This window comes from Hipposideros armiger, unplaced genomic scaffold (genome assembly GCF_001890085.2).
Source record: "Hipposideros armiger isolate ML-2016 unplaced genomic scaffold, ASM189008v1 scaffold_120, whole genome shotgun sequence".
NCBI lineage: Eukaryota > Metazoa > Chordata > Mammalia > Chiroptera > Hipposideridae > Hipposideros > Hipposideros armiger.
The window spans coordinates 3,324,284-3,350,346 of NW_017731470.1; the positions used below are offsets into that span (position 1 = coordinate 3,324,284).

The 26,063-nt window shown below is 38.6% G+C and overlaps 1 protein-coding gene across 1 annotated transcript in view; it reads right to left on the reverse strand.

Annotated features, from left to right (window-relative positions):
* TXLNB (taxilin beta) overlaps positions 1–26,063 on the reverse strand; it is a 44,076-nt gene that overhangs the window by 4,986 nt on the left and 13,027 nt on the right. Inside the window, exons 3-8 of the mRNA XM_019648108.1 lie at positions 25,624–25,715; positions 19,003–19,173; positions 11,589–11,783; positions 9,679–9,798; positions 5,828–5,902; positions 592–684 (exon numbers count right to left, since the gene is read on the reverse strand). Coding sequence (XP_019503653.1) covers positions 592–684; positions 5,828–5,902; positions 9,679–9,798; positions 11,589–11,783; positions 19,003–19,173; positions 25,624–25,715 — 746 coding nt within the window. The remainder of the gene's footprint in view (positions 1–591; positions 685–5,827; positions 5,903–9,678; positions 9,799–11,588; positions 11,784–19,002; positions 19,174–25,623; positions 25,716–26,063) is intronic.

The following is a 26,063-nucleotide window of genomic DNA, read 5'->3' on the forward strand; positions in this document are numbered from 1 at the left end:
CTACTCTTGTGAAGTAAGCAAGGGAAATAGTACCTTGATTTTATAGATAAAAACAATAAAATTGAAGGAAGTTGAGTGAATTGTTTAACACTGTGTGATGAGTAAGAACACACCCAAAATTTGAGTTCAAGTTTCCATATTCTCATTGAAAGGCTTTGTCAGTTACATCATACAACATATCTTCTCCTCTAAGAAGGATCCCATGAAATGGCATTTTATACTCTAATATTCCAGTCTTGCATATTTGTATAAATTTTTTTTTATCTTCAGAACAGATTTTTTATTTCAATATAAACAACATACTGTTAAACTGCTAGTTCTTGTCTTTTTTTTTACTTTCCCAGGGACTGGAAAAAAAAAAGTCTTCATTGGAAAGAAAATGTATTCTAGTGTTTTTGGACTCTTCTTAAGATTAATTCACCAGATACTTGCCAATAAAAAATACAGCCCAAATCACATTGGCACCTATAAATGTTTCATTACTTCATGAAATGCACTGGAATAACTTAGCAAGAGAAAAATGAACCCAAAGGAGAATTGCCTGTCAAATTAGAAAATGTCAACGCTTGGTGTGGGATAAGCAATACTCACTTTATCCATTTCCTGTTTGAAAGTGGCAAACACCTCATTGCTTTTTGTCAGTGTGCTCTGGAACTCTTCAAACCTTCCAGAGTAGAGAGTGAGCTGTAAGCAGGGGAAAGAGTGGATCTATTTTAGGGCTGCTTTCCAAATGCTTCCAGAACAAAACAACCTGTCATTGTTCATTATTTCAGAAGAAAAATGATTTAAGGGAATTCTCAATACAGTGTTAGTAACATTTTAAGTTCTATTATTGACTATCAGCTCAACCTAGGTCAGTGACTATAATTGAAGTTCTTCTTTAAAGAAAACTGAAATAATAAAACACGTTATCACCATTTCATGATATCATGACTTTTACCAACAATCGTTTATTAAGCTCTGAACATATGCATGCGCTCTACATACAAAAATACCGAACGCGTGGCTCCTGCTTTTAAGGGACTTGCGCTCTTGATGGAAAGACAATCCCAAAGGTAACTTGACTATGGGACAGTGAATACAAAGTGCTGAGGCAGGTAAGTACAGTGCCTGATCAGAGAAAGAGCCATGTCTTTGTGGAGATGGTGAGCCTTGAACTTGGTCTTGCAGGCAGTGAGGATGTAGACAAATGAGAATAAGTGATAAAAGATATGTGGGTGAGACATGGACTGGGGCTGCTGCCATTACGCAGGTTGTGCCACTCTAAACAATTACTATTTCCATTTTAGACATTGTGGTTTTGTATATTTCTGAATACAGTGTTCTAGCCAATAGCAGTTAAATGTCCCTTTTCATCAACATCAGTTTCTTATACCAATTTTCTACAGATGGAAATAATGAGCCTTGAAGAAGGAATGTTTTTTTCTCATTTGCACAAAAACAACGTCGTATGAGTTAGCATTGGCCAGTGTGTGGCTCACCATGGGAGTATAGAGAAGAGCCTTCGTACCTCCACATCCGTAATTCCAAAGTTGGCCTTTGGGGGTTGGGTAGGATAGGAAAGTGTAAATACTTGATTGTTAGCGACAGTAACACAAGAATAAACTTTTGCTTTTGAGAATAATTTTAAGATAGCATGTTTTGAGTGGACATTTAACATGGATGATGCAAATAAGTAAAGCCTGCATTTTCAAATGAGCCTTTGGTACCTGTAAGCGCCTGGAACAGCCCCAAGTCCTCAAATGGGTACAGAAGTGTCTTTTGTATAAAGAAGCAAGCTTGCAGCATCCCGCAACAATCAAGAACTTGAGGCTGCCCTTGGTAGGCTGGGATGGTGGGGTTATTGGCCAGAAGGCAGGCACCAGCTGACTAGCTGCTGATACCTGTGAGCCTGTCCTTGCAAAAGCAGAGGAAAGCACACCAAATGAAAGCCAGTAGGATGGAGAGCTCTTAGTCTTGGGGTGGGAGTTAGAGGGTGTGTGTGGGAATCAAACAACCCCTAGAACCCAGAAAATGTGCTAATCTAGAATAGTTCATTCCCAAATGAGTCAGAATAGTAGAGGTTTTACTGAAGAAAAGAATAACAAAAGGATAACATAAAACCTTTTCATCAAATACAAGTTTTCCAAAGAAAAGTCAAACAACAGCTGACCATCATTTTGAAATTATTCATTAGCGCTGTGAGTTATGTGACAGAGTTTGGGGCACCCAACTCTGGTGGTCTAAAATGAGTTTCTCACGATTCCTTGGTGTACAGATTAGAGATGACTGGGTAAAGGCACATCAGGGAGTTTATGGCCAGGGAGGTTTGGTGTGCATGTGCGTGCACACACATGGTGTATAAGACAATATTTGTTATGTGCTATGCATTTTTGATATATTTAATTCTGTTTCATCCAAAGCACTGGCTGGGATCCACTGGATTGATTTCAGGGCCCATGGATAGGTCAAGCCTCTCAATTTGAGAGGCTCTACCCTAGTGTGAGCTCCTGTGGGCCTGGCAACTCATACTGCACATGATCCAGAGACCTAGGGTGGGGGCAGCTACCCCCAGCTGATCCTTTCACCTTCTGTCACAAAATCTGATGATTTGCATTCTTGGCCAAGCACCCCTATTAGCTTATTTGTCTTCCTCACCCTTCTTTTTCCAACTTTGCAGTAATTCTAGCAGAGTTCCATGGAGGGTCACAGATACTATGGTCTCCTGAGCTGGTCCTCCCAAACCCTCTTTTGTGGCCCTGTAGTTGCAGGCTGCAGACACGAGGGGGCAGGAGTGAGCAAATGTGCCGGCCAGCTCACAGAGGCAACCTTGATTGACAGTTATTAGCAGGAGCAACTACACCCACCTGGTCCAGCTCTCCCCTTTGTTTGGGCAAAGTGTTCTTTTTGTTGTGTCAGTTGGACAGGTTGAGAAGACAGGTACACCCAGAGTGTCAAAAAAAAGTGTCTTGCTTCATTACCACCTCTTCTGGCCTATTTCTAATGATTTTTTTCCTCAACTTTTTTCCTTTCTTTACATTTTAAATTTTGCTAAAATATACATAACATAAAATTGACCTTCTTAACCATTTTAAAGTGTAGAGTTCAGTATTGTACGGTCATACTGTTGTGCAACCATTCTCCAGAAATTTTTCATCTTGCAAAACTGAAACTCTATATCCATTAAGCAAGAAGTCCCTATTTCCCCCTTCTGGTGACTGTTTTTAATATTCTGCTTTTCTTTCTATGGACCATACCTCACAAAATCTGTGTTGATTATACCTTTCTCAAGGAACCAACTCTCACTCTCCCACTATGCTAGCTAAGAACGTACACTTCGTGTTTCCTGTATGGATATTCGTTTGGTACTATTTTCCCTCTCACTAGTTTGCTGACATGATGCATGTTTGGCTTGATGTGTCATATTCCTGTTGTCACTTTGGTATTTCAGCGAAGCATGGAAGGGACACCCAGAGGTCATCCACAGTACCTCTCCTGCCAGAGACAGAAATAGAAAGAAACTATTCCAGGGTTGGTAATAACAATAATTGCCTCAACATTTCACTTTCAAATGGGCTGAATGACAGACACATTCTTTTAACTGAGCACTGGATTTTAATTACAAACATTCATAGCATACAGGAAACAGAGCTGTGTCCAGGAATGGTCTTAGCAAACCTGTGAGATTTGGTTTGGGAACAAGTGAATTATGATAGCAGTTGCAGAGGAATCTCCTCTCATCCTGTATTGATAAGGAGAGGACTTCTGAGTTGAAAGATTATGATTACCCGTCTTTAACAACTGACTCACTGATCTTTCCCCTCGGGTAGTATTTTGTGTCTGTGTTGTCAGGTTATTGCTGACTTTCCCCATCAAGTACCATCTTCCTCCTTATCGATCCAATGAACACTCTATCTGTAGCGACAATTGCACCCCATTGATCATCTCTGACATTTACTCTATTGCTTTGGTTTGTATAATTGAAAACCAGACATCTCTTCCCTAAGTGAGAATCATGTCCCAAACTCGCAAGCTGTTGTCTTATGACTGAAAAGTGACTTCCATCGAGGAAAACATAATGCCTCCTTGATATTTCCCTTGCTCAGGTGGTAGAAATGGGACTAAAAACTCCCTCTCCTACCATCCATCCCTTTAAAGATATTGTAAAACCAAAGAAAGGGTTTGCGTGCTATGCAAAATAATCCGTGATAGACTTTGTTTTCCAAGGTTTAAAAGTTTTAAAAATATAACATTGATACTGAATGAGTCATTCTGTAGCCCAGAGTCTGGTGATTAATCTACACTTCTCTAGTTCATTATCTTTATTTAGCATAGAGGAGTAGCGATTGCTTGTAACATGACACAAACAATATAGCTTCAAGTGTGTCTATTGTGCCCCTCAAGGCTCTGTTGTAAATGGGGGCAGAAGCCTTGGCTAGCTTCTCTGGACTCCTGCTATGACAGTGAGGCCACTCCTCCTTTCCCCCTGCCTGCCCCAGCGTGCCACCTACCCCGCACCAGGATAGAATGGGTTCTGTGGCTGCTGGAAGGGTGATCTTGAGCTTGTAACTCTAGAGTTTGGTCTTTTAACTCTGGGTCCTTTCCTTCTATTAATAGTCAAAAACATTATGGCTCCAATGTCTATGTCTATGTAATTACGATTTTAAAACTATTTTGATATCTTATTGGGGGAAACAATTCATTGTTGCATTTGGTACACACACCGGAAAAGTATGCTTTAGAAAGGTTAGATAGCTAAATGTTATCAGTGATTTTGTCTGTGCAGTGGTATAATTGGTGATTTGAACAATGTTATTTTTCTTACTTGCTTTTTATTTTACAATGAACAAGTATTCATTACACTTCTTCATTCAAGGAATGAACAAGGTTTGTGTGTGTGTGTGTGTGTGTGTGTGTGTGTGTGTGTGTGTTTTGTTTTGTTTTTTTGTTTGGTTTTGTTTTCTAATGAACAAGTATTCAGCAGTCAGCACATAAACATTTACAAGTGAATTGCCCAAACCTTGGATTAATGCTGCCCAGCCTGGAAGGGCACTTTCTGTGAATTTGCTTTCTGTGATTTCACAGCTCCTTCAGCATTTCTCCCAGCTGGGGAGCTACCGCCCCTAGTGACCCATGGCAGGATGGCTCTCCTGGAACCTGACAGGGAGTGTTTGCCAGGAGATGCAGATTCCCCAGGATGCAGGAAAGACGGACAGGTCTGGCTTTCCCCCCGAGTCAGCTGTTGCATGAGGCTTTATTTTTGAATCCCCACAGTCTAGTTAAAACAAGCACATGACATCAGGAAGCCAAATCAAAATGGCTCCTGACTTGTCCACCATTTCTAGTCATTCGCCACTGACAAGGCCAACCTCTGATAGCGAAAAACTTGGGCGCTGACTCTAGTTTTCTAAATTCCTTTTATTATAAATAATATCAAATGAGTCAGAACACTTTCAGTATTGACAGTTATAGATGGCGCATATGCACACTTAACACGTTATTCTTACCTTAATAGGGTAATAGGGGAGGGGAGAGAGAAGACATACGAGCAGATAGGCAGGAACCTGGATGCCAGCTTGTTCTCATGGACCATTCGGGGGCTCTCATGCGCATGTCAACAAACCTTTTGACTGCATGTTGTTGGTGCAAAAGCGTTTCTTTTTCTTAGATATACATTGTGCTTTTATTCTTACTTAATAATAAACAAAGTTAGTCTTCATTTACAACTCCTGTCCCTCCACCCCCTGCCACCTTTGGTTCACAGCCTCTTGGGTAGAACAAGGCGAGCACACCCCAAGCATTGTTGTCCCCCTTGCCTCCCTCCCCCCCCAAAACACACACACTTCACCTGAGCCTGCAGGACTGTCTCTTGTTCCTTCAGCACTTTGGCCTGAAGTTTCCACTCTGCTGCCTGGTTCAGCAGCTGTGAGGAGACAGGATGCATGGAAAGACTGTCATTTCGTCTTTTAAATTACAAATTTATACAAATTGTCATTTGTATAAACTTTGCATAAACTTAATAACCCTCTTAAGTAATATTTTGGGAACATTGGAAAGAATCTAAGAAATCTAAGAAAACAACTCATTTAAAAAGTTGGATTCTCAACTAAAAATTAGTGACTCTATTGGGAAAAAAAGAGAAATCATCTTCAACTCAAGCATTAATCGCACAAAATTCAACCTCCCACCAAATTCTGGAACCTTCTCTCGAAATCCTGCCCAACCATTATTTGGCCTGTGCTTGAATATGTCCAGAACATCCCCACCTGGGGCACTGTTGTGAGTCACTGTTCCTTTAGGTTAAACCCGGAGTTAGACTCCTAGGCCCCGGTTCACCAGAGCATACATCAGAATCTCCTAGGGCACATGCTAAAATGCAAATCCCTCTCAGAGGCTATGAGTTAGAAATTAATTCGTGTGTGATTGGAATCTGTACTTAAAGCAAATACCCAAGATGGTTTAGGTATTGGTGGTCCATGGATTACATTTTGAAAAACACTGGATTAGAAATTTGACCTATTGTCCCAAATCCTATTTAAGGTTTACAAAATAAGTCCTGTATAAGTTTGCAAAGTAAGTCCCCTTTTCCTTAAGGTAGCCCTTCAAATACAACCAAGGTCCCTCATGTGAAACCTAATCAGAACTGGGAGCTGAGGGGCTATATTGAGAAAAATTGCTTTAGTCATAAAAATGACACACATGTAAAACATGTTATTTTAAGATGCCTGTTCATCTATCCGCTTTGATATAGGGCTCTGGCCTTTGTTTTGGGTGTGGACTTTCAGATTGGAATTCAGAGGGGTTTGTTTTTACAAAAATCATATCCATAATGTGCCATGTAGATTTAGAATATTTTTTATTCTTTAAGCAAATATGCTGGAACCTAAAGATACTTGTGAAACCACTAGATTGTTTAATTCTCTAGAATTTTACAACTTTCTCCCAGTTTTCATAGCTACTCACATCTAATTTGACAATTGTTTCTTGCTGTTTGCTTAGGTCTAGTCTTTCAAAGCATTAAGCATAGTTTTCATAGAAACAACTCTTTATTTTCACACTTGTATTGCTTCAGCTAATGTATGATTCTGTTGATTTACATAATGCAAAAATAAGGATAACTAGAAAGAAAAGGTTTGGGAGCAAAGGGCTCATTGGTTGTTGATCTGCGCCATCTTACTTCATGGGGGCAACCATGTGTAGACAATCTAGAGTGAGTTACTAGCCACAGGATTTGACATGCTGTGGGCATCTGTCAGTGCATTTACAGAGAGAATGGTGAACGTCATGGATTAATCCGGTTAGTCAGGCAGGTGGCTGTAAGTTAAGATTCTAATATATTTGAAGAGAGCTGATTTCAATTTTCTTCTTTTTATTTATCTTTACTTTAAAAAAGTATCCATGAGGTTCATGTATTTCTTTGGTAATCAGAACAACAACAAAGAAAATAATGAAATCATTATTTTTAAAAACCTGAAGGCATCTTTTTTCTTATCCAAGTTTGTTTTTTTCCCATGGCTCCACCTCTCCATTCGTAAGATGGGTTATACATGTTCCTCTGTACCTCCCAGCATGCTGTGCAAATGAAGTATTGTAGAAGTGCAATAATTGGAGAGGTCTGGGGAGCTGTGAAGTAGAAGACCTACAGTGCCCCCTTTGACCACCTGAGTGGCATGGTGGCCCCATACCTGGTCCCTGCTTTCCTAAACAGGTTGAGGAGACCTGTTGTGATGGGCGGTCATTGATGGAGAGGAGGCAGGTGGCTGCCTTTTCTAGTTGGAGTGAAAAACCTCCCAGCTTCATGATATTTCATCACTTTCGGAAAGAAGTATCAGAGCTAGAAACTGGGCAGGTGGCTGGCCAGTTCTGATGAACTGAAGGGGGCTATCTTTCTTTGACTCAGAATTGGCAATGTGTTGCCAAACCAGGGTAGAAAAATACATAGCGTGGTCGTTTTTTGCTAAGGCTGGGTCACCCCCATGTCTGCCCCTCAGCCTCCCTCCTGTGAATCTTTGCCTAGTCATTCCTCTGTCATGTCTCATCTATTCTATACCAAAAGTACTCATATCCTTTAGGAAGCATATGTTACCTAGGAGGGTAATTATGCCAACAGTGGAGCACCTATTTTCCTGGATATGAATAATAACTAAATTTTTTTTTCTTACTTTGAGAGCTAGGTTATAGATGGCTTTAATCATTTAACCTTTTTATTAAGAGCACATGGACTTCTGATTTGGAATTAGTCAATGTCTACTAGGCTATGTTCTCCAAAATTTGTCTTTTTGTGGCTACATTTGAAAACCAAAGTTATTAAAAAATGATTATTCTAACAAATTGAAGTGATTCTGGTCTAATTTTAGGTAAAGGCAAAGTTTGTGATCAATTGTTAAATGGCCAAATTCCAATGATTGGTCCATTGACTGTGCCTTAAATCATTCTCTCTCCCTGGCAATAGACACACACTTCAACTCTCACCTCTGAAACACACCTCTGGGTGTAATGTACTGTCACAGGGCTAGGGTTTGGGGGAAGACACACTTGGGTATACAACACATTTCGGTTGCCAAGCAATATGTGACCTTAAGCAAGGTGCACATTTTCTTTGAGCCTCTTGTCTATAGAATGGCCTTACAGCTAGCTGTCTTGGAGCATCTGGGGTTAATGAGATGTCAGTAAAAGACACCACTGCGTTTCTTAACCCCAAAACTATTGAGTCTTCTTTGACTCCTCCCTTTCCTCCCTGTCGCCATCTTCAGTTCACAGCATGGCCTGCTGGTTTTACACTGAAAACATAACTTTCATCCATATCCAGCTTTCCTTCACAGCTGCCACCTCTCTAAGCCAAGCCGTCATCATAGCTCGTCCACGTTGCTGCAGTAGCCTCCTAACTGTCCTGCTTTCTTGTCCCTCTTTAGTTCATTTTCCACCCAGGAGCCAAATTCATCTTTTACAGATGCCAAACAGATCACATCGCTTCCTTTGCTAAAACTACCCAATCCTTTCCCATTATATTTAGAATACAATCTAAACTACTTTGCAAGCCTGCAAAGCTCTACAACTTGACTCCTGCTTATCTCTTCAACTTCATTTTGAAACTTGCTCCCACTGACTGAACATACTCTTGCTACGCTGACCTCTTCCTGTTTTTGGAGGATGCTAAACTGGTTCCAGCATCAGGGCCTTTGTCGCGGCTGCAGCTGCTGCTGCTGGAGCCCTCCCTGACTCCTTCTCAGCGAGCAGGGCTCAGCTCAAGTATCTCCTCGAGGGGAGACCTTCCTGGTCCCCCAGTCTAAAGTAGGTTCCTTCCTTCTGCCCCTCTCAGTTCCTCCGATTGCCCTAGTTGCAATTATTATTATCTGAAATGACCCTTCCTTGTTTGTTTGTTAATTGCCTGTCTCTTCCCAGCTAGACACTAGTCTCCATGCTGGGTCACGGCCTTCTCCGCCTTGTTCACGGCTATAACCCCAGCACCCAGGATGGTGCTTAGCACATGACAGGCAGTTGAGAAAGATTTCCTGAATGGGCACATGATTATTTTATGTAGAAAATAGTTTAGGTATAGTGCCTCCTACTGGGTCGGCCAATTTAGTCTCCAGGGAAGCTCAGGCTCTTTCTCCATCAGTGTAGGGCTCTGTGACCCTTCTCAAAAATAACTTTCTCCGCACCAGACCAGACAAGCACACGGACTCAAATGATAGGTACATATTCCTTTTCGCGTTTGTGTCGCTCCTCGGCTTCCTTCATCATCTCTTGTGCCTGCTCAAGTTTTGCATCCACCAGCTTCTGCTGCAGTTCTCTGTGTTTAAATATTTTGTCCAGATGCTAAGGAAAAAATAAAGAGCACATATCAAGCTTGACTTGTTATTGGTGCTGAAAAACGGAAAATAAAATAGTAATATTCACATAAACACACGTTCTCCAGGTTTTAAGATTTAAAAAAAGAGGGGAATGCATACATTGGCATCACTTAATGCTTTGTAAAAAAGCCATAAATTGGTGAAGTCCTCTGCATTTTGCATTATGCAAACATGGTGGCAAAAGGTAGAGGTGCCGGAATTCAGCAAATAACTCCAAAGGTCACATTATTTTTCTAAATTTGGTAACTATTAGATATGATGCTGCTAATTATGCTAGGCAGCACAGATAGCAATATACATCACAAGGGCTAAACACTGTCACTCAGTATTTTGGCTCTTTCTATGAATATAAAACCACATTTAAGCACAACATTAATACAATTTATCATGGTAAATTCAGCTCCGCACTCTTGCCTCAAGGGTTGGGAAGAAGCTCTGGGGTACCATGTGGCTCTAGGTCAGGGACTGAGGCCAGAGCCCCCTGACTTCAACTCTGTTGCGCTGGTGGGTAAGACAAGGCCAAGGTCACAGATGTATTAATATGCAAACGTGCCACTGTGTGCATCTATACGTTTTGATCTCTCCACTGGCTTGGTGAGGAGAAGCTTCTAACTCTACCTCAGAGTGGAGAGTTTCTTGGTCATTAGGGGGTCCGATTGGCAAAAGGACATGTGGAATTCTATCCTTGGGTGTTATGTAGAACCAGTCCCGGGAATATACAACCAGTCTACCAGGCCTTTCCCATCTGAGATCTTTCGGAAGAGTGTAGCCGTTTTCTTTTTGGCTCCTTCCATTTTGCTTTGGCCCAAACCTCCACTGTGCAGCGGGCTTGATCTTCGTGACAGGGTGAAAGGGTAGCATGGCCTTTTGGCTTACTGTGAGAAGTTTCTCCATTTACCTAAGTGCTGTGACCGTGTGCTATTGGCTCAGTTGTTTCCTTGACAAAATCTTAGCGTGTTGCCAACAGAGCCCCTTTGACTATGTTATGTTACATTTTAAAACAGCCTTCAAATTTGGGTGCGATGGGGGAAGAAATACGATATCTCAAAATCCTGAAGGCACATCTGGAGTCTTAAAAACATTTTCAATATTAAAATCTAATTTTGGCACGATAAAAGATCCTTATAGTTCCCCTAATGTAAACTATTGAAAGCAAAGCTCTCTTGGCTTTTGTGACTATGGATAAGTGATTTAGTCTCGTAGCCTGCTTCCATCTATAAAATATGGATAATATATTATTATCCTGTGCATAAGATTCTTGAGACAATTAAATGACACATTGTATGCATAATTCTTAGCATATGGCACACACTAAGCTCTGAATAAATAATATCATTATAATTATATTTATTCCATTACTAATACTGACTGGTACTGGCTTGTGGGGTATATAGAATACAGACCCTTAATGACATGACGATTCTTAAGAGGGAGTGTGTGTGATGTTTCTTGGCTCTGCAGAAAGTTAAAAAGGCTGAGAAGTACTGTTTTCAAGGATAACTGTGCTCACAGCCTACCACTTTCTATTTATTGTCTTTGCTTTGCAGTGATTCCAGTTCTGAGGAAATTCCATACTTTCAGCCAGGTATTTTGTAATACCATCTGGTTTTATTTGGCTCGTAGGAGACATCCAATCCTAAATATTAATCAGTTGAGAAGGTTGGCCATAGCTTTCTGATTAGCCCCATCCCCCACCTTCTCAACTGGGGTCAGGATCTGCATGCAGTGTTCTCAGTCGTGTGATATGGCTCTCACCTCCTCTCTGAGCTCATACTGATCAATGATGCTTTTCAGTTTCTCTGCGAGCTCTGTGTTCTCCTGACACAGCTTCATGTTTCGCTCACTCTGCTGCTCAATCTGGGCCTGGATATCTGTCAGCGTGCTCTGAAAATGACTTGTGATCTCTTTTCTTTTCTCTTCTTCCTCACGTGCCCGCTGAAGAGTTTCCTCCTGCAGAGAAAAAAAAGCAAAATCTTTGGGTTTCCTCGTTTACATCACCCCGGGTTTGCAGAGCTCAGGGTTACAGTCAACAAAAGGAGATTAGCGTGCAGGGGAAGTGGGATATTTTTTTCTCAGTTCTCTAGAGCTAGTGTTGCTCAGCCCCAAAATAAATCTATGAGTAAAGGCTTCAGTTGTGAACACACAGTCCCTCAGAGCAGGTGCAGTGAGAGTCTTGAATTTGATAGCTGGTGATGAATAGGCTTGTTTTAAAGATGATAGGTCTCCTGCTGAGTGAATAAACTGCAGCGATTTCTAATAAACATGCAGTTGCCCGTTTTTTTGCTCTCTTGACTGTGGCCTGGAAGAAAGGGCACTCAGTTTTACTGATTGATGAGACAGATCATGCATTCTTTTGGTTTGGTAAAGAAAGAATAGGTCTTATATTCTTCTCTAAAAATTATGGCATATTAACCACATAATTGTATCACCCAAGTTTTGTAAATATAAGTGATCACAACATAAACTATTTTGGCAAAAAAAACTTGCATCAAAAAGCTTGACAAGGAAACTAAGACAGCTAGAGATAAATTACAGCAATTCAAGAATGTAAAAGGAAATATTAAAAAATATGCTGGATATTTTATTTCTGAAGACCAATCATCCCACATATCATGTAGGGTAATTGAAACATTCAATGTAAATTTTGAATCTGAAAGCAATATTAAGTGTCAAATCTTCTTTAAATCTAAAATGAAACATCTAATTTTCCCCTCTTCTGCTTTAACATTCAAGAATTGGTAATTAACTTTTGTATCGTTTCTGTTCTCTTTTCTCCTACATCAAAACTCTCCCTTCATTGCTAACTAACAATGTACCCAAATCTCCCCCGTATCTATATTGAGTATTGTTTGCTTTGTGATTATTCCTCTCATTCTTTTAGAAGGAAAGGATTTAATCTTGCTACATCATACCAAAGCTACACGAACAGTGCTGACAAGTGATACAGACATTTTAGGATTCCTTTCAGTTCTGATTAATTGTTATTATGAAAGCTTGCTTCATTGTTGGCAAGTAAAATTATACTGCATTTACTTGCTGACCATGATCAAATTGTGTAACAGAATATTAAAAAAAGGAATAATGATGTAAACAGAAGTAATTGTGCAAATCCTTATTATGATAGTAGAATAATGTGATCAAAATAAAAACTGATGCTGGCCATATATGCTCTGGAAATATTTTAATTTATCATAAAGTGCCCTCTTTCATGTACAATATTTACATAGAGTTTCTAACTCTAATATGACTCCTGATACCAGAATCATAATTTATTCATGGTATAAACATTTCTTGGATGACAGTATCTTAGGGATATTGTAGAAGATACCTGTACTTTTTAATCTGAAGAAATTAACTATCAGAGATGTTATTTCCCTGAACTTTGTATGCTAACACTTATACATAATTTCACTGAAAATGATTGTGGCCATTTGTTAAGAGCAATTGAATATACATGTGATAGTGATTGTTTCTTCATAACTACTGATTAGCTTAGAAGTCAACAAGTTCCTAGTCATAGAATTACAGACCATGATCTGAATACCATTTGCATTTATGACTATTCCAACCATGAATGAATGAATACATGAAAGAACCATCTCATGCTATGCAGCAACTCTGAGTTTTTCATTGGCAGCTGGCTACAGAAAGGAGGTGTGTATGTTATGATGGCATTAAACAAATGTCACACCAACATAGCACCCATTGTTGGCTCACAAAATGACATCTTACATTTTATATTGTGTTGTTTTTTCAATGAGAAAATAAAATCTAGCACAATCTTACAAAATTGAGCCAAATTGATAAAGAAAATACAATCATTTGGACAGTGAGAAAAATTTCTTTTCTTTATCAAGCACATAATTCAAAGTAAAAATTAATAATGCAAAGAAGGTTGAGAGACAAACTCTGAAATACCTAAGAAAACAAACTTTGCAAACATCATTGTACATCTAAGAATGGGTGCTGTGCCTGGATTGTGACCCACAGGTGTTCTGTACGTGTGTTTATTTAATGAATCAATGAATTATTAATTTACATATAGACATAAGAGTAGCTTGGACTGGATTTCTTATAGTTCTTTCCACATTAAAATTTTGTAATATTCTGATAACAAATACTACTTATTCCTATACTAAAATCATATTCTCTGAGGCACCCACTCTGGCAAGGCAGTTTTTTTTTCAGTATAATTTGAGGCTCAGATTTATTGCTTCAAATATATGTAATATTTTGTTGAAATAAGCCCATATCTCAGATTTCCACTGGTCATTTTCTAAGTTATCCTATATTGTGAGGTTTTTTGGAGGTGTATTTTTTTCCCCTTCACTGAAGAATCAATTTTAATAAGGAGCAGTAAAATTTAAATTTTACAAAATAGCCTGCTATGCATTCTCTTTCTACGTTTTCCCAAGCTCCTAGCACATGGATTTTCAATTCAGGTATACTTAGGCCGTTTCACTAGTATGGTCAAGGAAGATTATAGCACCCTTCTGCAGATAATGACTATAAACTCTGGACAGAATGCAAGAAAGAACTACTTAAAGACACTGGAGAGTAAACAAAATCAGGCAGATTCTGGCGGGAAGGTGACACCTGCAAAAAGTGAATGGTACATTGTTAAGTTTCCCAGTTTTTAGCTTGAGGAAAGACTATACTTGGCAGTTGTATGGAATGAGTAAAACTCGCATAGAGAACCAGCCATCTTCCTGGTCTGAAGAATATAAGTACAGAGTTCTGAGCAACTACAGCTTCTGGAAGGTGAGGGGCGATTCCCATGAAAGAGAGACTCGGAGTGAGAGAGCCATAAATTCTGTGAATAAACTCTGCCCAAATCTTTGGCTGACCCTGAACAACATCTATGAAGGGCAGACTCAAAGCATTCTAGCTAAGGAAAAAGAAATTATCTAAGATTTGAGTTGCTGCCTGAGAGAGAGTTTGTAGTTTGACTCTAACCAGTTAACTGCCTACCTAAAAAAACCCCCCAAAACCCCCACATTTTTCAAGGAGTATAGTAGAATCCATATTCTCTACAACATAACAGCCACAACATCCAGGATATAATCTACAGATATAAGAACAGATATAAATATCCTTCAGATATAATTAACATTTGAAGAATCAAAAAATGATGATCCATTGTCAAAAGAAAAGATAATCAGAACAAGCATATTCCATTATAACCCGGATTTGGAATTAACAAACAAGAATTTAAAAACAAATATTATAACTATGATCATTGATATAAAGGAAAATATTGTCTTGAAAAATAGGAAATCTGAGGAGAGAAAAATAATCTAAAAGAAAGAACCAAATGGAAATTCTGAAGTGAAAAGTTACCAAATATGAAATTTAAATATCACTGGGTATACTTAGAGCAAAATAGGGACGGGAGTGGAAACAGTTAGTGACTATGAAGTTAGACCAATATAAATGATCTAACTGAAGAAGAAAGAGAAAAAACAATGGTGAAGAACATGAAGAGTGATTCAAGGACCTGTGGGACAATATCAAAAGGTCTAACACACATAGAATTAGAATCTTAGAAGGAAAAGAGAGAGAATGGGGCAGAAAAAATATTTGAAGAAATGATGGTTGAAACTTCCCCAAATTTAGTGAAATATACAGAGTGCCCCAAAAATGCATACACATTTTAAGAAAGGAAAAAACTGTATTAGAATTGTAATGCTCAATATATACTGATAAAAAAGATGAATACAAGTCACGTTTGACTTCTGCAATTGCAAGAGATGCTCAAAGTGGTTACCATCAGTGTCCAGACACTTCTGATCACAGTGAACTACTGCTTGAGCTACGTTGACCAAAGTGTCCACTTGTATACATTTTTTTGGCATCCCCGGTATAAATTACAGATACAAGAAGCTCAGAAAATCTAAAATAAGATAAATATGAAGAAGACCACACCTGGGCATAAGGCCCTCAAAGTTCTAAAAACTAAAACCAATAGAAAAACCCTGAAAGTAGCCAGAGGTAAAGGACATATCACATACAGGAGAATAAAAATTCAAATTATTGTTGATTTCTATTTTGAAATTATGGAGGTCAGAATACAGATTCTATAAAAGGCTGAGAGAAAGAAAAATAATTAAAAAAAACAACCCTTGTCAACCTAGAATTCTATATCCAATGAATATAGCCTTCAGTAATGAAAGCAAAATAAAAACGTTTTAAAGATAAAAAACAAATAAGAGAACGGAGTACAAGCAGCTCTGTACTATTATAAGAAATGCTAAAGTTAGTTCATCAGGCTAAAGGGAATGATACCAGACAGAAATGCAAAGATTCAGAAGAAACAAAAAACATCAGAAAGGTAAATATCTGGGTAAAAAAAGAGATAGCTTTGCCTTTAATTTTAAAAGATACACACACACACACACACACACACACACACACACATCAGGGGGTGCCAAAAAATGTATACACATTTTAAGAGATGTTATCTATGCTCAAGCAGTAGTTCGCTGTAATGAGAAGTGTCTGGACGCTGAAGGTCACCACTTTGAGCACCTCTTGTCATTGCAGAAGTCACACGTGACTTGTATTCATCTTTTGTTATTGGTATATATTAAGTATTGCAATTAATACAGTTTTTTTCCTTTCTTAAAATGTGTATACATTTTTTGGGCACTATATATATATATATATATATATATTTTTTTTTGGCACTCTATATCAATTTTTTAAAAAATTATAATGTCTCATGGCTTTGTAAATGTATGTAAATGTAATACTTATAACAATTATAGTGTAAAAATGGGAGCCAGTAAATTGACTTTAGTTGCTTGTTTCTACATATTATGTAAAGTGATACAACGTTAACTCCAGGTAGACTGTGAAAAGTTAAGAATGTATATAGTAATCATAAAGCAACCACTAAAAAATCCAAGAGATAAATTAAAATGGAATTTATAAAATATTCAAATAATCCAAAGGAAGGCAGTAAAAGAACCGAAAACAGAGGTGACAAACAGTAAATAAATAATAAAATGGTAGCTATATATCCAGTCACTCCAACAATTACATTATATGTTAATGGACTAGTACTCTAATTAAATGCCAGATACTATAAGACTTAAAAGAAGCAAAGTCCAACTACATACTGTCTATAGCAGATGCACTTTAAATATAAACTCTCAGGTTGAAAGAGAAATACCATGCAAGCAATAAGAGTAAGAAAACTGGAGTGGCTATACTGATATCAGATAATGTAAACATCAGGATAAAGATTATTACTAAAGGGCATTTCATAGTGATAAAACAGTCAAGTCATCAAGGAGACACAACCTACATAACTATGTAAATACATTATATTAAAGCTTCAAAATTCATTAAAGCAAAAATTGACATAATTAAAAGAAGTAGACAATTCCACAATTATGCTAGCAGATTTTTAACATCCATCCCTCAGCAACTGATGGATCAACTAGATAAAAATTCAGTAAAGATATAAATGATCTAGAGCTAATTGTTACTTATGCAACATTATACCTAACATTTGAACAGGCCTTCTTTTCAAGTGCACATAATATGTTCATCAAGACAGATCATATATGATGGGCCATAAAAACAAACAGTTCTACATCATCCCTGGGTGAAAGAAAAAAAAAATCAGAAGAGAAATTAGGAAATATTTAGAATTTGAAACCTGATTTTGACACTTAAAATATGTGTGACCTTGGACAACTGATTTGGATTGATGAGTCTCAGTTTCTTCCATAAAATGGAGATATTAACCTTCATAAGGTTGTTGTGAAGATTAAATAAAATAACATCTGTAAAGCACTTAGAACAAGTCCTGGAATAATAATGACAGTTTCATTGTCCGTAACTGGAAGCATTATTGAGGGTATGTGAGGATACCTACAGTATCTCTGGCCACTTCCATCACTCTGTGTTTGTATGCTACCCAAACAGACCAAGCCACATCATTTGCTGTTTAAAACTCCTTGTTGATAAATCTTCCCACTATATCTGATTTAACATACCTCCTTACTATACAACACTGCTGAAAGCCAGGAGATTTTCGTAAACACAGAGCACTATTACTTGAACACATGTCTTGAGTTGAAATGATGTTCCCATTCCCAGTCCCCCATCCAATCTGGGGTTCAATTGTGCCTAGAACAATGATTTGAAGAGATGCCAGAAGCCCATCGCCTATGTACAACTCATAATTCAAGAGTTAGAGTTCATCCCACTGGCCTCCTATTTCCCAGATATCAAAAAACATTGTTGGAATATGAGGAGCTATTAGCCTCTTCTGCCTTTTTCCCCTAACTTCATTGTACGAACTCAGCAATGATCTTAATCTCTCTGTTTCTTTAAGTATCTCCTCTTAAACACATGTAATGCTAACTCTCTCACAGGAATATTGGTCTAATTAATTCTTGTTTGTCAAGAGCTTTCGGATCTTCAGCTGGAAAAGGGATTGTGGACGTGTGCAGTATTATCTTGGAGAGCCCTGCGTCTTGCTCTATTGAATGAGGCTAGTGTCTGTGTGTAATCAAATTAACCACACTGCTAGAGGCTTATGTGTAATTAATGAAACCCATGCAGACAGAATGAAGTGATCAGTCTATTATTCTTAGATTGAATAATCAAGCCTGAAGAGCTTCAGTGTTTTTTCAAGTAGCTTCTTTTTTTCAGATGACTATTGACATTTTGGCTCTCGATTTTGCTTTACCGTGTCAATTAGCTTTGTGTCAATTTAGTTCGTGTCATGCAGATTTCATTATCATACAATAAAATGTTGCATTTTTACAAGTTTGTGTTTTAAAGAGTAGAACTGAGGCCTACCTTAAAGAACAAAGCAGAACAAGCTGAACATAAGAAAAAGGTACGGGGAATGGCACACATTCTACAGGGGCCTGCTCTGTGTCAGACACTGTGTGGGCACCTTTCAAATGTGCCCTCATTTAGTTTCTCCCCAACCACACAGTGAAGTTGATCTAATCCCCATTTTATGGATGAGGAAACAGTCTTGGGGAGGTAACATAATTCACTGAAGGTCACATGTGAGCAAGTGGCAGGGCTAATACGTGAACCCAAGCCTCTCAGATTCTAAAACTTGTGCTCTCTCATGAGCAGAAGTCTGCGGCTGTGCAGCATGCAAGGAGGTGTGTGTCATGCAGGCCTTGGTGCTACATACCTTCAGGGTCTTGTTATGTCTCTGCAGCTCCCGGCACAGGCTCTCCAGTTTGCTTCGAGCGAGGACAGCTCTGCTGTGTTCACTTTGTAACTGGTCCTTTTCTTTTTGGATTTGTACCTGTTTCTTTTGTAGAAGCTTTAAGGTCTTTTGCTCAGTGCGATGTTCATCCAACTAGACATGGGCATGCAAATGTGAAAGAACATGGCAGGAATCTTTTTTGAGTTGATAAAACAAGAGCAAAAGAGGAAATGTCTAAAGATCACTCTGTGGTTGTTTGGAAAGAATTTTTTTTTTTTTTTACTATTATCCCTTTCCTTCTGAAATCAAATGAATCTCACCAATGTTACCTTTGTAGTACAGTTTTAGAGCATAACAATTACAGGTTTTTCTTTACCATCACTATTATTATTGATTTCTTCTTAATTTGATCTTTTTTTGTGGTCCAGAAATAGCTTTAGCTTTTTTGAGTCTATCTAATGATGCCGGGCTGTATTAGAAAGGCATGTCTCAGGATCTGTAAACTGCCAGAAGTCATGATAATTAATGCCTTGTGTCGGGGCAATGGTCAACAGCGTGTCTGCATGGTTTACGTTTAATTCTCAATAGTCTTTCTCAAAATGAGCTTATAGCAACTATTTTTAAAAATAGGAAAGGGAAAAGCAGCCTTTCTGGGAAATAGAAGATGAAGTCTGTGGGTTGTGAGAAAGGGGGAGAAGACAAAGTACCCCCTGACTATCTAAATATTAGCGATCTGTCACCAGAGTTTCAGAAATAGCCACTGCGCAACTCAGCACCATCAATGGCTTGCATCTGTAATATGCCCACCACATACCCTCTGTGCTAATGGCAAATAAGTCGTAATTGTTTCTGCTGAGCACAGGTGGGGCCTTTTCTCACACTCCTCCAGCAGTGTAACTATAGGGTCAGGGATGCGAGTACATTGTTTTATACACCTGAAACTAATAATGATAATAATGATAATAAAAGAGATAATAAAAGATTAAAGACAAAAGTAAAACTAAATAAAGTGTCAGGGGCAGCATGGAAAATGGAATCAGTGTACCCCTGAACTTGCCATCTCAGATGCTAAAGTTGTAGGGTAGGGTTGCCAGATAAAATGTGGGACACCCAGTTAAATTTGAATTTCAAATAAATAAGGAATAATTTTTTAGTGAAAATATATCCAAAGTAATGCATGGGACATACCTTTACTAAAAACAAACAAACAAACAAAAAAATGTTGTTTGTGTACCTGACATGAAAAGTTAACTGGGCATTCTGTATTTTTATTTGCTAAGTTTGGTAACATTTTTATGGAATTCTAGTTGGGCTGGGGGGAGTTTGGGGATCAACCTTCTGAAGCCACCAGAAACTAGCGTATTCTAGGAGTGTGGGTCTCAGACTGACAGTGTGACCACACGCAGGTGGCAGCCTGTGAGCCAGAGCCATTTCCTCTGCTGGACTCAGTTCCCTGAGTGCCTGAACGGTGCTTAAGCCAGGTAGGTACTCGTTCTAATAATGAGCTTGTTGGCTAATGAAGAGAAGAAGCCTTGGGGAGCATCTGGATGCTTCAGGACCCCAGGTGTTTCTGGTGCCTCGCATAGTGGTACAAATAGATACACACATGACATGAGCCCTGATATGTGTCTCAGTTTCTCCATCTTAAAGCACTTGTTCTTTCTGAACTAGAAGAACAGAACTGTCACACTTTTTTCAGTTCACAGATCATTTTACTCCTTTCCTCCCTCCCCCCCGCCACACTGAGATGTCCGTTATAAACCCTTGCCAGATTAAGCTGGGGATATTCATACGTGATATTCTATCTTCATACTTACGGGCAATTTTTACTTATTAGTGAGAATTAGCATCAGTAAAACTAGCCTCATATCACTATAAATATTGATTAGAATTGATATCCTTCTTGAGGTTCAATTGGAAAATCAGTGATATTTTATTATATATTTTTCATGCTAACCTTCTAGTCATAGGACAGATGAGGTCCTTTCATTGTGCACCATAGTTATTAATTAGGGGTGAAACTTCTGCTTAAGTTCTGACTTTAAATGACCTATTGTCCTTTCTTGAAATTTATATGTTGTTATGACTGTTATTGCCATTGTGGTTTAGTCTTTACCTATTGAAGGTTAAACCATGTGTGAGGGTTTCTCAACCTTGGCACTATTGACGTTTTGGGCCAGATAAGTTTTCGTTGTGGGGTCTGTCCTGTGCATTGTAGGCTGTTTAGCAGCATCCCTGACCTCTACCCACTAGATGGGGTAGCACCCCCCCCACCTCACTTGTGATATCCAAAGTATCTCCAGATGGACATTGCCTGTTGTGCCATGGTGGGCAAACTGCCCCCTTTTGGGGAGCACTGCCCTGTGTGATTTATCTGAGTGTCAGGAGGATAGCCTTACATGAGTTTCGCAAGCTGGAAGAGATCATCTGTGTTGCTCATTGACCATTTAATGTTCTTGTTTTACTGCAAGATCATGCACATCTGAAATTTAGCTAGGTCCATCTTGCTTCATTCTAAAAAGAGATGCTTAACTCTCTGACAGCTTTTTATTTTAGAATGTGGCTAATTTTGTTTAAATACTTCAGACTTATGTGAATGCATATGGGGTTTCTTAATGAATGAAAACAAACATATTGTAACTGAGTCAACTTCAGTCAAGTGCTGGCTTTGTGATTTAATAATAACTTTGACACAGTTCTGTACAATTGTAATAGGCATATAAGATTATTATCTTCAGTTTCTCTTTTTCTCTCTCTTTTTTTATTAATTTAAACAAGTAAAATTAATACCAAGCAGTAAATAAGAGTAGTATTAGTGATGTTATAACTACATTAAAAGTTGAGGAAATTTGCAAAAAAAATTTCTCCTTGATCATTTCTTAATCTAGTCATGGGCTGTCCTTATTTATTAATGAACTTATCCTTATTTATTAATGAATGGTACAGTAGATAATATTACAGGATTGAGAACCTGTAAGGATGAGTAAACTGGAGTGACAGTTTGATTCACAGCTTTGAATATGATGATTTATTCTATTTAACACTTATATTTCAGATGACACTTTCTATATTAACATCCAAATCAGTGAGCAGGGAAATAGGTATTAGTCTCCAAGTAAAAGATTGAAAGTCCTCATAATTTTTCCTCTCTGAAGAGGAAATTTAATGGGTTTTTTTGGTCAATCTCTTCCTATTTATTTTTTCTAGAATCATCTTTTAAAATTTATTATAAGACATGATACAAATGCCAAAATATAATAAGTCAGTCTTGAATGAGGTAGGATCTCTGGAAAAATAACTTCTGTGCGGGTGACTGCTTGGCTAGGAGAGTGAGTAGAAGGAATTCCCTGAGACCCAGGTGAGTAGTCCTGGCTCCTGAAGAAACACTTGGGCAGAAGGAAGGAGTGATTCTTCCCCGATATACTGCTGTGGGTTGCAGCCCTGTACATGAATTCCTTTGCTAGTCTAGACTGCTGTCCAGTCCAGCCAAATGCAGAACATACACTAGAAACTCAACATGAATGGCCTTGGGATGAGTAGGTAAATTCAAGGGGCAAAGAGAAGATCACGGGGAAAATATTAAAAAGAGTCAGGATGCACAGATGAAAATGAGTATCTTGTTTTTTTGAAAAATACTATTTTTGACACCTAACTTATTATATGGCATTGAAATCGTTCAGGGGTGGTTAATAGCCCATATTAAATAAGTTGCAATAAAATCAATATACTGATACTTGCTTTATAAATTTTTACCATTCTTTTGGAAGGCAGTATGGTCATTTAAAAAAAAGGATTCATGGGCCGGCTGAGTGGCATATTGGTTAGGAGTTGGCTTGGGATGCCAGCTCTGAGCAGCAGGGCCCCAGTTCAGATCCCACATATGAGGGCCAGTGATGCTGCGCCCTCTACAGCTAAGATGGTGAACAACAGCTCAACCTGGAGCTGGGCTGCTGTGAGTCGCCGGCAATGGCATAGGCTGCAGTGGGGCCGGCCGGCAGCTGGCGTGAGCTTTCGTGAGCAGCCGTGAGACGCCGTGAGCGGCTGTCCAATGGCCAGCAAGTTACTGACTCACCCAGGAAGAGCGCAATGATAATACCAATATGGGCCAGTGAAGCGATGTCCTCTACAACTAGACTAAAGAACAAAAGGACAGCAAGTTGTCTGTTCCCCTTTCCCAATTCCCCAACACTCTTCCCCTCCCCCAATTCCCCCAAATCTTTTTTTTTTAATTTTATTGTTAGTTGCAGGTGTATAGAACAATGTAATAGTTATCCTTTTCACCCTCACAAAGTAACAACCCCTCTCCCCCATCTACTGCCCTTCTACCCCGATATCATGCTTATCTATTACAATTCCATTGACTCCATTCTCACTCTCTACTCCATGTCCCGTGCCCAATAAAATCTTTTTAAAAAAAGTATTCATACTGTTTGATTTAGTAATTCCAATTCTAGAACTTTTTCCTAAGCTCATAAAAAAGAAAAAGAAAGAAAAAACCTAATGCGTAAAGAGGTTCACTGCAGCCATAGCTGGTAAAAAAAACAGTGGAAGGAATCTAAATGTCCCCAAATTAGAAAACCAGTAGATATGGCCACTTAATGGACAATGACATAACTTTTACAAAATCTAGTTATGAAGACTATCAACTACATGGGGAAAATGTCTGTCATATGAGCCAAAAAACCAGACATCAAATTACAGTTGATGTTTGAACAACACAGGTTTGAACTGCATGGGTTCGCTTTTTTCAGTAAATCCTGTAAATGTATTTATTTTCTTTATGGTCTTCTTAATAAAATTTTCTTTTTTCTAGCTTATATTATTGTAAGACTACAGTGTATAATACGTATAACATACAAAATAAGTGTTAATCGCCTGTTATCGGTAAGGCTTCTGGTCAACAGTAGGCTATTGGTATTTAAGTTTGGGGGGAGTAGAAGTCACACATGGATTTTGACTGTGCAGAGAGTCAGCACACCTAACCCCCATGTTATTCAAGGGTCAACTATATATGTACCTCATGATGGTAATTATAGTTAAAAGTATCTCTGCCTATATAGCAGAACTGGGAAAGAAGATGGATAAATCAAGGTTTGTGTTTTAGATGATAAGATTAGAAATGTTTTTGTGTTGCATATTCAGCATTTTTCTTATATCATCATGATGTAGTTTATGTGATTAAAACAATAATTAAAAAGTATTGTTGGCAGAGTTAAGCATTCCGCCAGTAATTCAGGGTTTCAGAATTTCTCTGGCTCTATTGCATGATAATTCAACACAGCAGGATGCGCCAAGATAAAAGAAAGAACAAACAGGGAGTACAGAACTAAAGTTAGAGTGGAAAAAAAAAAAGAAAAAATGTCACTCATTAAACAATACTCCATCCATAGGGATAAGATGTAACCAGGGACCTGAGGGGTTTGTGTCTCTGAAGCTTATTTGGTTTTGGAGGTCCTTTTCTTAAAAACAAAAAAACAAAAAAACAAAATTAAGAAAAGAGAATTATGCACAGGGCCTCAGAGGGGCCCATGCAAGTGAGAAGTCCAGGCTCTAAAGCTTCGTTGGCTGCAACATAAACCTGCTTTCAGGAGCAGGTCCACTTAATGCCTTGGAGGAATGGCTTTGCTCTGTGTGTGGACGTATTCTCCTGTCACTGCTTTTCCAAAAGAAATAAGTAACTAAAAAAATTGTTTTTAAAGAAAAGAAGCAGACACGAGAGAGAAGCACATTGCCTCGCTTCACTTGAGAGGATGCCACTTCTCAGCGGTGGGCCTCACACACTCCGTGGCGGTCCACACACCTGTGACGGCACTCCTTCCACAAGCATGTGACAGGGTCCACTGATACCAGACATGTTGGCTTCATTGAACGCTCCTTTTTTTCCCAACTGGCCCATTGTAAAAGTATTGGTGAGGAAATAATGCACATCGTGGATTCTCTGATGTCTGGGAGTGGCTTCTCTTTCTCCCAGGAGCCCTAACTTATGGAGAGGGAGACTGCATGTGGAGGACCTAGAACTAGGCCCAAAACAGTCCACATCAAATGCTTTGCCATTGTGGAGGAAGGGGAGAAGAATGTAGATCAAAGAGAATGAATGAATGAATGAATGAATGAATGAATGAATGAATGAATGAATGACTAAAGTCAAGACCAAGCAAGAATGTGTCACACAGTGAGGAGGTGGGATTAACTTAAACTTCTGCCTTCTTGAGGGGACCCCCACAAAAAAATAGGGCACAGACCAAGTGAAAGTTTGCCTTTATGTTGAGTGTACTTGTGTTTTATTGCAGTGCCAAAAAGAACTTTAAAATATCCACAATTTTCAATTCTCTACACTTCTGTCTTCCATCCCTCATTTTATACACATACTTGAAGGTGGAATAAATGGCAACTCTATCCTCTTTCCCCCTCCTGCTGTTATTCCTCAGTCTTTCTTTTTCCTGCAAAAAAAAAAAAATTCTGCTCTTATGAATTCTCGCTTTGTCTTGTCTGAGGTAACCAGTTATGGTCTATAATGATGTGCCTGAAAAACTAACAGCCTCCTTTTCTCAGCTCTAACTGAACATGAACCTTTCTGACAAAGAGTTAATAAAAAAATCTTACCAGTTCAGCATACTTCTTGAATAAAAAATCAAGCTTTTCTTCAGGTGTTTGCAACTTGTTCAGATTTTGCATTAGTAGGTTGGCTTCTTTGCCTTAAAAGAAAACAAAAACTATAAAGACATTTTTAAAAGTAACTGTTGAACTTAAAGTCAAATGATATGAGCTAGAATCTCAGATTGTCCACCCACTAGTTAATATCCACCCTTGACCAAGCCACTTAATCTAGCTGAGCCTCAGATACACATTTCTTTTCCTGTGAGAAGGAATGGTACTGACCTTACAGGGTAAATGGGACTTAGTTGAGGAGTTTGTGAAACTATATAGTATAGTATCAGACTGATGGTAGAGCCTTAATAAATGTCTGCTATAACAGTAGTCCCCAAATTTTCATCCCAAGAATTCATTCTTGTTACTTCTCCCACCCCATATTCTAAATGTTC